This window comes from Pistacia vera, unplaced genomic scaffold, assembly GCF_008641045.1.
Source record: "Pistacia vera cultivar Batoury unplaced genomic scaffold, PisVer_v2 Contig461, whole genome shotgun sequence".
In the NCBI taxonomy this organism is placed as follows: domain Eukaryota; kingdom Viridiplantae; phylum Streptophyta; class Magnoliopsida; order Sapindales; family Anacardiaceae; genus Pistacia; species Pistacia vera.
In genome coordinates, this window is record NW_022196292.1 from 163,939 (window position 1) to 177,070 (window position 13,132).

Genomic DNA, 13,132 nt, shown 5'->3' on the forward strand with positions numbered 1-13,132 from the left:
GTTATAATATTACATTATAGATTTATAGTATGAGTACTTAATTAATTATAATATTTCATTATAAACATTAGTACAATACTTAATTAAATGATTAGAAATTTAATTAATTATAATATTAAATTATAGATTTATAGTATGATTGTTTAATTAATTGTTTGTGTTTTGGTTTTGATTGACGAATTTTATGTGAATTGTGATGAATTGATTGAATTCAAGTGTTGCCTAGAGATTAGAGGATTTATGAGTCACATTGGATACAATGAATGAGTAATCAAAATTTGTTAGGGGTGTATTTGTAAACTTTTAAGGATTTTTTGTCATTTTTAAACTAATAGAGGGTAATTGATTTTTTATAAGATACCTGAGAAAGGAACCGGAACCTGCATTTTAGATTCCGGTTCCTTGAATTTAAGAACCTGTACTGTATTGTGCGGTTCCGGTTTCGGTTCCTTTTTTTAGGAATCTGCACTGTATGATTCTGGTTTCGGTTCCATTGAAAAATGCAGGGTACCCGAAACCGCTCACCCCTAGATTTGGCTTGATTTCGAAGAAAGAATTTCGGATTTATAAGGGTTTCAGGATAGGCTTGGGTTTGGGCCCTTATAATTGAGGCCCAAAAAGCTGCTTTGCATTTGTGGGTCTTGTGTCTTCCTATATTTCAGTCAGGCCCAAATTGGAAGAAAAATTTAGAAGAAATTTAAGACGAGAGAGACAGAGAGAGAGAGCAAAAAGACTGGACTTGACCGTGTCATATGGCAGTTATAGTAATATTCCAAATAGACCACTAAAGATTGTGTTTCCATCGATAAAACACATATTGAACAGGGGTGTATGTGATAAAAGTGCAAACTGGCGAGAAAGTGGAAAGAGATACCAACATTACTATTAGGGTATATCAGATGCCACATTACTTTGCTTCTTGTTCCTAATAGTCATCCAAGACTCTGATGTCTCCAAATGAATTTTGCACCTTACTAATCACCGTTCTCACAATTGTTTGCTTTTCTCGTGCAAAATTGAACATGGGCTCATAGTTTATAGTTATGGAAGTGGGCTTTTTTGGATCGCTTTCATTCTATTCGGTTGTTACTTTACGATGCCTACTAGAGGTATTCAAAAAAATGCAAAAACCGAACCGAACTGGAAAACCAGTTAACCGAAAAAATGATTCGGTTACGGTTCGAAAAATTCAAAAAACCGAATTTTCGATTTGGGAAAAAATAAAAAACGGTTAACCGAAACCGGTTTTTTGAACCGGTTATATATATATATATATATATATTAAATAAAAAAATAATTTCATTTCGGACTTTTATTTGTATCAATTTTTAATGTATTGTTAGTAGTGGTCAATGGATATGTATGAATATTTAATTTTTATTTAGCTATGTATTGTTTATATTAACAATTTAATTTAGGAAAAAATTAAAAAGAATAAGTTTTATAAAAAAAAAAAGGAAAAACCGGTTCAAAACTAATTAACCGCTTTTTTTAAAGTGGTTAACTAGTTTTTTGGTTAACCGAAAAATCGGTTTTTCCTTTAAACTGGTTTGATTTTGGTTCAAAAATTTTTCAAAACCGAAAAATCGGTTAACTGCTTCTGAACACCTCTAAATTGCCTATAAAACAGTGGTGGGGATTGGTTTTGTTTTCCCAGGTCAGGAATCTACTAGTGATGGGCTATCTGCGGCCGTTGACTCTGGGGTTTGAAATTTCAGTAAGAGAGTTAGGCCGTTGGATTGGATATGCTAGCATAACAACCTTTTGTCCTCTCCTGTTGTCACCTTTTGCAATACAAATACAGACATTATATGTAACAGCTTATGTTTTTCTTTTCTTTTCTATCATCCAAACCTTTCTCACATCTCACCCTACTTTGCAAACCCTAATTCAAAATTGAAACCTCTTCAAAATCCAGAAGTTCCCCACTTTATTTTGAAACTTCTGGTTTTCGAAAAATGGGAAAATAATGATCTTTAGTCATATTCATGAGAATATTCAATCCTCGAATTAAAGGAGATTTGATCACTTAATTTAAGGTCGATGAATATTTTATAAATTCTAAGCCTCAAAGCTATAATGCAAAGTCCAAATCATGCTCAACCAACTTTTAACTAACATTTTCACTTTGATGGCTCTATACAAAATTGACTTAAAGGCAGTGGACCTTGCTGTCTAAGAAGATTGGTCGAAGATTGAAAAGATATGGACAAGTAGTAGCTAATGGAAGGGAGGCCATTAGCTGATATTATGACAAGTGTCAAAAAACCCATGTCCAGTTTTTGTACACGTAATTTCCTTTGGTGGTTTTTCTTAAAACCTTATCAAAGTGTTGCAAGTACTTGAATGTAGGTGACTGATGAAATTTGTTTGTTCAATAGAGGTATTATCATTAGTTCAACAACTATTATTGTCATTTGAATTATCAAATTTAGTCTCTTCCATTTTAGATGGGGAATATTGATATAGCATTGACATGGACCTCATTATCTTCAACATTTGGTCAATTTTGGATCTATTATGTTGTATTTTTGGAATATAATTTTCTTTGTAATTGCCTCTCATGAGACTTAAACACAAGACTTATAGGTATAGCTAACCTCAGTAGCTAAATGATTTGTTATTCAACTACAACGCGAGAGTCAAGAGCTAATCTAGTTAATTTGGTGTACAGGTTTGTAATTGTTTGACTTCCAAAACAAATTTTGGGGTGGTCAAGGAAGAGATTCGTTCAAATTGTGATTGTGACATAAAATTTACATCTTGTTATTATTTTATTACCAAGTTAATAATGAAAGAATCAATTTAATTAATTTAATAGTAGTTTCATTATTTAACTCAACAACTAATGATAATTATGTTCTGCATGTGATGATTATAAATTGGATTATATACTGCTAATTAACCATTTAACCTTTACAGAAATCGTGCCTTTCGGCAAATTGGTGGTGTAAGATTTATATATATTTGTATTGCAGAAGTAAATAACAAATCAGAGTGGCGCAGCGGAAGCGTGGTGGGCCCATAACCCACAGGTCCCAGGATCGAAACCTGGCTCTGATAAAAGAGTAGCTTCTGCCCATCCATTATTTTTTTTTTTTTTTTGGAGTTCTGCATGATTTGTTGACTATAGTCTGAGGAATATGAGATTCCTCTTCTATAGTATATAATGAGTTAGACCTATCAGTTATTAAAAAGGATTTACTGAAAAAAGAGAACAGGTCCTGCTTCAACATGTGCAATTACTTTTATCATTGATGAATAGAAGTCTAACAATCCATATACGATTTTATACATTTGAAGTTATTGCTACAAAGGAGATACAATAAAACAGATATCTCCACTTCCCTTACAGGAACTATCATTTTTGTCATCATGACAGTAATTTATCAGATTAAGAACGGTCCCTTATTTGTTTCTTCATCACAAATACTGAAAATTATACCAACATCAATGCAAGATTTCGAGTAATTTATTCGTATCATTTCTGTTTAATCTTCAAAGAACTTGCAATAGGATCAACTTGAAGGGACTACAGAAAGTTCCAACCGCCCTGTCCATTCTTCACCTGGCTTCAAAGTGATTGGTTTTTCAATTGCTGCCCCATCAGCGCAAAGCATCTGTTTGAATTCTTCATCTCCAAAATCCACCATGGATTTTGATTTCTTCTCCCATGGATTCCATACCACTGAGTAAAATCCAAAGAATGAAGTCAACGTTTGTCATGCTTTCCAATTTTGGGTTGGGGTGGGATAATAAGTGAGGTTTAGTATTACCTAAATTGATAGAATGTCATATGCAGATATGCTTTTCTTTGGTGGGTACTATAAGCTATTAAAGACTACCAATATAGTTTGGCTTCAACATGAGTAGAGAAAAGCTTACCGACATCTGGGAGTCCTTCTTTGCGTATAGTAAATGTCCGTTTTCTTTCATGATCAAATATTGCAATCACATCTTTCGAATTAAGATAAACCCGATCAACCTGCAAAATTGGAAAGCATCTAAAAAAGTGAGAACTTTCTGCAGCAGCACTGATGAAATATAGTCATGCACATCTATGAGATCTATATAATGTGGTTGCATATAGAAGTTCCTTTTCCTATTTTATCACCAGAAGGTTCCTTTCTAATAAGCTTTTAAATATTACCTCAGATTCAAATGTTAAGGCATCTCCCTGTTCGGTGAAACGTTCCTTTTGACATAAGTTATCAAGATAGTCAAGAGTCTCCAGCCCTTCTATCCGCACTTCACTGTTAGAACAAATAATATGCTTTATTAGTGCTGATCATCATTATACAAGGTTTACTGAAGCTTTAGCAGCATTTCCATCCCTAACAATAGCTTTCAAAATAGATGCTTAAAAGTAGAATCAATCATATTACCACTATGAATATTCATATATACCTGATATCAGAGATGGAGAAATATGTATGGTAGGCAATTGAGAAACTAAATGGCTTGCAATTGATATTCCTGATGCGTGAAATCATTGTAAGATACCCATCGGCTGCCAATGACACCCTAAGACGAAACTCTAAACTGTGAAGGACAAATCCAGTCATTACAATTAAGTACAACTTGACAGAATAATTAGTCAAATAATTTTGGTGAGCAATTGGTCCAGGCTCTACTGTTCAACATTATGCAGGTTAGCATCTTTGAGATGTACTCAATTAATTTGCAGGCGCATAATGGTTTGTAGCTATATAGTTAGATCTACCTGTGTGGCCAGGTCTTCAAATCTTCTTCAGATGACTTAAGCAGCAGATCAACATACGTCTTTCCAAGGGAATCACTGGGATGCAAAGGTGGTGGATTGTCATCAATGACCCAAATCTTGTTCCTGGCAAACCCATGTTGCTCTAGTGATCCTCGGTTCCCAAACTAACACATATTGGAGAGCAAACTCACAAATTAGGCATGTCAAGACTATGACAAAACTAATACATTTGAGCATCAAAATACCTGTGGAAAGCATATGGGTATTCCTCCTCGCACTGCATGTGGCGGCTTGAAGATTGCCTGGATTTAATAGAATTCATAGACAGAAGAGACAAGAAATTGGAAAATCAGTTAATGTTTATAGGATTTATAAGATATATCATGCTTTGACACAATAGTAAAATATCACCCACCTGGAATACCTATACTACAAATTAAGTTACAATGAAATGGAAAATAGAAAATTCAGAAGTTTACCTTAGTACTTGTGAATAACAACTCTTCTCCCCTGTCGGTTCTCCATGAGAGCACCTGTCCTCCATGTAAGCTAATCTGGAAAGATGTCACAGCATCAACTTATGAATCAGAAGATGTATTTTTCTAAGCTAGCCAAAGCAGCAATTGGCAGTCAGAATTTTATAACCGAATGAGTTGGAAAGATTACAAGATTAAAATGAGTAAAAACTAAAGAGGAAAAAGATTCTGACCGTTGCAGAAGCCCCTCGAGGGTTCCGAAGCACAACCTGACCGATTCCATTTCTATCCTTGGTAACTTCAACTGCTGGTCTCTGATCATTGGCTGCCCCAGAATGATTCATAGTGAAAATATAATAAGGACAATATAAGAGGAAACAAACAAGACAGAACTCTCTCGCCCTCCTTCTCAATCCAAAACACAATGATTGAAGCAAACTTTGGAACTCCAAAAAGAAATGACCTGGGGATTGGTTGGATCTACTGAGTAGTACAAGAGTTTTTGTGATCGAATTCTGTTTACATCAGGTGGGAAATGTTTTGGCCTGAATTTGTGAGCTTGAAATATTAAAAAGAGGGCTTTGTAATCACTTGAGCAGTTGAGAAAACTGAACTTGCCCCAACACTTTTCTTGTGACACACCAATATTGTCGTGAAATGAAACTGAAATTCCAACTACTTTAAGTCTTTCTTCACCGCCAAAACTGCCAGCAACGCACAAGTCTCCTCAAAGACTCGATCTTGGTAATATTGATTTCCTTTGCAAACTACCCAGAACTCACTTTCAAACATTATCAATATCTATCAAAGCAACAGAAAAATAGAGAACGAAGATGACCGACAATAATAATTACCCAGATAGACAAAACCTCTTTCAATGTCAAAGCTAGAAACCAAACAGCGGTTCCAATAAGGCCAACAGTGGCTCCAATAAGCCTAACAGTGGCTAATTCGCACTCAAATTCCTTCAACTGCCCTGTTTCAAACAAAGACAATTATGACCAAAGCCGTTATGTGAATATGTCTACCAAATGGGAAGAAGAATTCTAAGGCAGCAACTTCTTAACTAAAAGTTTGAAAGGTCAAGAAAATGTTTCTGAATAAAGACTCATCCAATATCTGGTCCGCCTTTATCCCAAAAATAAAGAAACAATTGAAAGGTCAGATTTTGAAGAGATCATTATAATATCATCCTCATGTATATCTAAGAAGGTGATTTGACTGATAATTTTTTGGTATTTCTTTTCTGTACGAAATTATTAAAATATTTTTAACAAAAAAGAAAAAAAAAACACTCTGCGTTGAAAGTGGAGGTGCGGTGGCTTCATCACCTGATGTAGACTCCAGTCTGAACATGCGACCATGATTAACTGAATTAACTACCCTTTGAAAAATAAATAAAAAATACAAAGTTTTGGTGCCAGAAGATTCCGCATTTGCGATGTAACTTCAAATTTTGGAAGTTTTCTTCGATAAAACCAAATCCATGCGTCAATTTTGCTCAGGCGGCGCCTATAATATGTATTTCTATGATGATGATCATAGGCCAGCATGCGATGTTTGTTTTTTTCTCTGATAGTAGCGTGCATATTTTCTAACCCCAATGCTAAGTTCACGAACTTGTTCCATTAGCTTGTCTCAATCTCTTAGTTTACGCAAGTTGAAAAGATTGCCATCATCTCTATCGTTTTGTTTGATTATTCTTGACTTTATTTAAGCCAAGTTTTAAGGATGCCGAAATTAAGGACCACAGGTTACAAACCCAGATGATATTTTCTGCTTTCTGTTGCCACAAATTAAACTTCAAAAAGAACTTAAAAGGAAAATCAAAACTGAGGAGTCAATGTTATCTAATTGAGGATGATTCCTTTCTTAGTCAACACAGTACGAAGGCATGCATGTAAGCACAAGGTTCAATGCAGAACTTAGGGCCATATGCATGTATCTAGTTGTTGAAAAAATGCCCCCTTCAGCAGTCATTGTTTGGCCCACGGCAGAAACTTTGGCTCACAAAAAGGCGATGTCCATGAATTCACCTAACATATATTCCAAAGGTGGGCAGATTATAAACATCCTTTAAAGATGTAAAAGAAAAAGTATTTTATAAAATATTCAATCAAGTTTTGACCTAACCTTTTAAAAGATGAGAAACAAATGTAATACTAAAAGCTTTTAGATTATTTCTACTTGGAATTTGCTTCAAGGAGTACTTTTCATATTCACCGCTACCTCACATTCAAAGATAAAATCTTATTGGAGAGAAAATACCAGCCATAGAAAAAGCTCCATTGGTAAAATTCAAAAGGCATTTAATTTAGAAACGCAACAAAGTCCACATGGGAGTACTAAGAAATTAGACGACAAAAAAGTACCAGACCTTTGAAATATTAATAGCTTTTTGTGCTGCCACGACATTCATCTGTTTGCAAAGCAAGCGAAGTGAGGTGCACAAAAGTACAAACGTTTCTTGCACATCACGTGAAAAATCAAACAAACTTTTGTTAAGCTTTGTCATTTACAATGGTTGACAGTAACTTATCAGACTCTTCTATCACCAAGCAAAACTCTTCAATAAATTTAATGAGAATCAAGTTGGAATACAGAGCCATTACAATACACCTTGTGTGAATTCTTTCAAACTTTACAAGGATTGCATCTATGTTACCTGATTCTGGAGCTTTCGGTGGAATCCTATAGTGTACGGGTATTTTTTCTCACAAAATTCTCTTAAATAAAAAATCCAAGCTTGTACCTGAAATAGACTTTTGGCAGGTGTCGATGCTGTATTCTTCATTTCATCGCAAACAGGCATTCAACATAACGGACAAAAGAATGGCCTCGGTAAATATACCAGCTATGTTACAAGTTAATTGGCAAGGCAGATCACACAGCTGCACATATGGCTCCTGGAATATTAAAAACGTTAAAAGTACTTTTTACATAAAGCTTGTTAATTTTTTGGCATTTATTCTACTTGAAAGAGACCGTTTGTCTTCCTTTGAAAATCAATGCATCTTGTGCATAATATGTGTGTCGGTGTCTTTATGGATGTGCATATGTATGTGGAAATAGAGATAAACCTGGTGACCGGGCATAGCAGCAAAACTTCCAGTCATTAACATATGACACGTCAAGCCCAATAAACCATGATCCAGCACTGATATCATCATGTGCATATGTTTGAAGAAGAGATCTGCAACACCAAGATTGGATGGTCAATGTGGTCTAGCCTATCATGTCTGTGTTTCTGAGTAGCATATAATACCGATATAGAGACAGTATCAAAAAGTGGAGTAAATTGCACCTGTTAATTGAAATAAACTGTCCCAAAGCTCGTGAAAAGGCAAACATGTCACTTGCAGCATGTCGAAAGTATCTAAACCATCAAGAACATGTTATGTGATCGATATAAAATGCATATGAAATTGCAAAATTTCAAGAACAAGTAGTCACATAATTGCCATTTCAAGTGATGCATGTAGATTAATAATGCATCTAACAACAGTGCGACACTCCTGTTAATATTTTGTTATCCATGGAACACAAGATCTCCGCACAGCAAATTCATAAGTTTCAGTGGTTAATAATATGTCCTTTATGTTACTTCAACAGAGTAATTCCTAAGTTGGATTGCAGTGATAATCATATACCATAACAGAGCAATTTCCTGAATGACAAAAATACCCCTTAAATTTTACAACCAGCCATGCCCAATGCTTCCCTATCAGCAATGAACCAAAATTTAAAGTCATCGATATGAACACACTGAATGTCACCACCTAGGATGACTCTTAAAAGAGCTATTCTTAAAGGCAAATGATGCACAACAAATATTTTCCTCACTTCATCTGTCCCAACAAACATTCATGAGTGTCAGAGTGCCAACTCTTGTCTATTCCAAATACCGCTTCATTATGATCCCTAATTTTTCCTAGAATAAATTTTCTTATGCTTAAAATATTTCACAAAATTTAAATCTCCAAGAAATATCAAGGTACTTTACAAAATAAGACGATGAAGCATACTTCAATTAGATGAGAACAGTATTAATTTTTTTTAAGATGAACCAAACAACTACCAGCAATAAATATGCAGAAGCATACAGACAACTAGAATTGTCGCCTTAAAGATTCACAAGCAAGTCACTCTCATCTCAAATTGAAAGCCTTAATACAACAGAACTATCACACTAAAAGGAGCAGCATAAACTATTAAACCGTATTATGTTTACATACCCTTTTCCATCACCAAATTTCCACCAGTCTGGTTCATACCATTGGTTGGTCCTACAAACATAGATAACATCAGTAGTATAAATAACACTAAAATTAAAAACTACCACTTCATTTCTGAAACAACTAATAGCAAATTGTGACATTTTGAGGAACTCACGGCTCAGAGAATACTTTGCCTGATTTCATGCATCCAATATAAACACGAGGTTCACCCAAATGCAGAGAAAGCATGGCTCCCAGGGCATCTGTATGACAAATGAAGAAGAATCTATATGAACAGTAAGGAAAGCAAACAGCTTGTTGAGTTTCACACAATTTCCCCATTTTTAAAAAATAGCATTCATTTTTCATTTCTTTTCCTTTTGGCCTTTCAAAATATATCCAGTATGTATAGACTTGTTTCCCTTTCCTTGGTTTTTTTATTCTTTGTGGATACTTGGTCCACAATAGTATAGATCTATCTTTTTACTTCAAACCAAAGTTTATAGTTTCTTATCAAAAAATAATTTCCACGTGATGAAAAGAGGAGCAACCTAGAGTTTCAATCAACGGCTTCAGATAAATATGTTCACAGGAAAGCATAACCTTGTTCATTATGTGATGAAATGATTAAGGACTACATACCAATATTAACATAAACATCATCATTGACTTTAGCATAAAACTCAGCATCCCAGTTCTCCACAGCATGCACAAAGAAAGATTTTATCTTCCTTGAACGCTCCTCAGGTGTCTCCACCTGACCATCCTGCACAAAAGAAAGAAAGAAAATGCCATGTTAATTTTCACTCGTTCAAATTTGCACGCTAAAGCATATTAAATACTCTTTCAATAAATGAGATAATTACCAGAATATTTAAAAATGTTAATTGGGGGTCATTAGCAGACTAGAAAAAGAGAGAGTATGGAAGCCATATATGTTTATGGATATGCACACATATGCTGCACAAACATAGAAATGAGAAAAAGGGTAAAGGGCTGACATGGCTTAAATGCTATTGCGAGTTAGTCTGGTTCATAGGTTTTTGGTTCTTATAGGCACAAGCTCAAAAGTATCAACAGTTTAATGTAAAAGATACCTCTTACAAGCAAAGTATCAAAGAAACTACATTTTCACTTAGGAAAATGTGAAGCTACTTCAATGATCCAGCATGAGGATTTATCAAAAGTTTAAACCCCAGTAAATAATCTTGAAATAACTTCAATTAACCAGTTGACATACAAGAACAATGAAGTCGTTGTTCTGCCTATTTTCATCGTCAATCTCCCTGTCTGAAACGTTTCCACGATTTGCACTGCAACATGTATGTATAATTTTAACTTAACAGAAAACAATTTTTTTTTCTAGTGTAGATAAAAATCACAAAAAGAGAGACCTTCTTCCGACAACAAATCGCACAATTATACCCTTTTCAACCTCCAGTTTTCTTAAAGTTGCACCTGCACATATAGCATCTCTAGATTAACTAGTACTTAAAGCAATTAAGTTGACATTTATGGTAGCAAGATACTTGGGGAACTTATGAATTTATGAACAATTTGAAATTCCATTGAATAATCATTCAGATAACAAGCAATGCCACTATACCAGAAAAGAATCCATCGTTTCAGTCTAAACATAAATCAATGGACAACTTACATGTAATAAAAGTGTACCTCACAAGCTTAAACAGGAAAGGTATGACAACGAAGAAAGTGAAAGTGTGATGAGACTAACAATACCTTGGTATATAGGAGGAAAAATAAGGGCGCAAACAGAGGATTGAGGGACTCAGGTCAGGCTTTGAGCGTGATGGAGGGTGGTTTTGGGTTTATGGGAAAGTGACAAGTGGCAAATGCTGAGTGGTTGGGGAGCTGAATTCAGTTACAACAATAGAGCACGAAGAATAAAAGGCAGTGGGAAGGATCTGTGGAGGAGGGAATTTTGTAGAGGGAAGGGATTTGGCGAGATCCTGGCTCTCGAAGTCCAGTGGGTTCTTATTGTTGGCAGAATCATCCTGGATGAGCTGCTTTTCTGGTTTAATTGATTATTGCTTTATTTGAGTTGTAAAGAATTGTTATCTTAATAGAATTTAATTTGATCTGTCATTGAGTACAATTATCAAATCTGTCCAGCATTGTTGTGTTCCACTGAGAGTAGTATTTTGATTAGAATTGGTTGACTGAAAATTCTGGGTTGATAACCAGCAGAATTGAAATAATCTGGGAAGTGTCTGTGAGTTGAGCGTGACAGAGGTAGGCCAGGTTTCTATCAAAGTGCAAGTATAACTGGTGTCTATTCATTAGAAAGGATGAACAGACTATATAATACTTAAAATTTATTCTAAAACCTCATAACCAAAAAGTGGTTTCTAGAAGCCGAGAAAGGTATTTTTCCAAAATTCAAAATACAAAGCCAAAAATTAGAACAAATAAACAATTAAAGTCCAAAATAAAGATAATAGTTTACAAAAATATTCTAACAAAGAAACTGCGAAGAAACAAGGAAAGTTACCAGTTGGCATCCATGCCTTTCGAATTGCATCTCTATTTTTCTTGCGGCCAAATGTTGTGATTATTCCTATAACAGCCAAAAGCCTTTTCTTAGAATTTTTGTCCTCTTTCTGAGGCAAGTGATTCGAAACAAAACCTTCCTTTCTAGCTTCAGCCAACTCCATCTGAAGGGCTGATAACTTTTTGCGTTGTTCCCTGACAAACAAAAGAACCATCACCACAACCTTAATACCACAGTTCATCATACTTGACCCAAAAATATTAAAAATAATAATAATAATAACAAGAAAACTACCTGCAGCTTATAATTCTTAGTGTATCATCAACAGATACGGCAGATTGATTCTGAAGTTGATTAATAAGAAAAATCAGTGACATTATCAATTTTTTCTATAAAAATAAATCAACTCAACAAACAAAGTCCAGTTATATACATATCAATATCCCATTAAAACAAATTTGATATAAACTAAATCATCATCAAAATTTTCAATAAAAAAGCAACAAATAATATTACCAGACCAATTCTCTTATCAAGCTCTTTAACTAAATACTCCCTATTCTCCGCATCTTGCCACAAGCTATATAACCAAACACATTCTCATCAAACATTCTTCAAACTTAAAACTCCCAAGAACTTGGAAATAACAAAACGTATATAAATATGAAATTGAAAACTCACCGGCTAGCAACGTAAATTGTAGCCATGGAGGCGAACATGGCTAGCATAAGACCTGCGACTCGAGACTCAAAAGCCGAGTTCGATAGCCGGTTACTGGATCCCCGGCTTTGCATCTCTTCTATATTTGATTATATACACAGAAAGAGAAAAAAAAGAATTTTAAACAATTCTCATGAATATTTTTCTACGTAAATTTGTGCGTTAGATCTAGAGGAAGAGAGGCGTTTGAGATTTTTGAATCTGAAAATGATGAGTGTTTGGTCGATGAATGAGACATCGTACTCATCGATTAAATTGTTTTTAGTTGAGATAGTGTTTTCCGGTTTCATTTACATGTGTTAACTTTTAAATTAACGTGTAAATTGTTTTCATTAATTAATGGGAATAAGCCAATATTGGTAATAATTAATTAATTATCAATTTTCGTCTCATTAATCATGCATTTATGACATTTAAGCAGGATTAGTGGATTTACGAGTATTGAAGTTGATAAGAGAAAATCCAAACAGGGTTTGGAAGATGA

At 34.5% G+C, this 13,132-nt stretch overlaps 2 protein-coding genes and 1 non-coding gene across 7 annotated transcripts; 1 reads left to right on the forward strand and 2 right to left on the reverse strand.

Annotated features, from left to right (window-relative positions):
* The first annotated feature begins 2,991 nt into the window (after positions 1 to 2,991).
* On the forward strand, positions 2,992 to 3,063 carry TRNAM-CAU. Its single transcript has one exon. It is a non-coding gene; the product is annotated as a tRNA-Met (tRNA).
* Positions 3,064 to 3,267: 204 nt separating this feature from the next.
* LOC116145328 (putative glucose-6-phosphate 1-epimerase) lies at positions 3,268 to 6,354 on the reverse strand. Of its 2 annotated transcripts, none has more exons than XM_031430775.1 (8): positions 5,433 to 6,354; positions 5,203 to 5,277; positions 4,969 to 5,025; positions 4,724 to 4,887; positions 4,408 to 4,524; positions 4,151 to 4,253; positions 3,886 to 3,985; positions 3,268 to 3,688 (listed from the first exon to the last, which is right to left on the reverse strand). In XM_031430775.1, the coding sequence occupies exons 1-8, from the start codon at positions 5,541 to 5,543 to the stop codon at positions 3,519 to 3,521; spliced, it is 897 nt and encodes a 298-aa protein (XP_031286635.1). In that variant the 5' UTR covers positions 5,544 to 6,354; the 3' UTR covers positions 3,268 to 3,518. The 2 variants fall into 2 exon arrangements, with proteins under 2 accessions (XP_031286635.1, XP_031286634.1); XM_031430774.1 differs by having other exon boundaries at positions 3,276 to 3,688; positions 4,408 to 4,542; positions 5,433 to 6,348.
* A 1,324-nt stretch (positions 6,355 to 7,678) lies between these two features.
* Positions 7,679 to 12,918, reverse strand: LOC116145327 (hydroxyproline O-galactosyltransferase HPGT1-like). 4 transcript variants are annotated; one of them, XM_031430770.1, is made up of 12 exons: positions 12,610 to 12,918; positions 12,445 to 12,508; positions 12,223 to 12,272; positions 11,929 to 12,122; positions 10,811 to 10,874; positions 10,657 to 10,729; positions 10,059 to 10,182; positions 9,611 to 9,679; positions 9,435 to 9,485; positions 8,504 to 8,575; positions 8,280 to 8,392; positions 7,679 to 8,105 (listed from the first exon to the last, which is right to left on the reverse strand). In XM_031430770.1, the coding sequence occupies exons 1-12, from the start codon at positions 12,720 to 12,722 to the stop codon at positions 7,995 to 7,997; spliced, it is 1,098 nt and encodes a 365-aa protein (XP_031286630.1). In that variant the 5' UTR covers positions 12,723 to 12,918; the 3' UTR covers positions 7,679 to 7,994. The 4 variants fall into 4 exon arrangements, with proteins under 4 accessions (XP_031286630.1, XP_031286631.1, XP_031286633.1 ...); XM_031430771.1 differs by having other exon boundaries at positions 9,592 to 9,679; XM_031430773.1 differs by lacking the exon at positions 12,445 to 12,508 and having other exon boundaries at positions 12,610 to 12,738.
* Between the last annotated feature and the right edge of the window lie 214 nt (positions 12,919 to 13,132).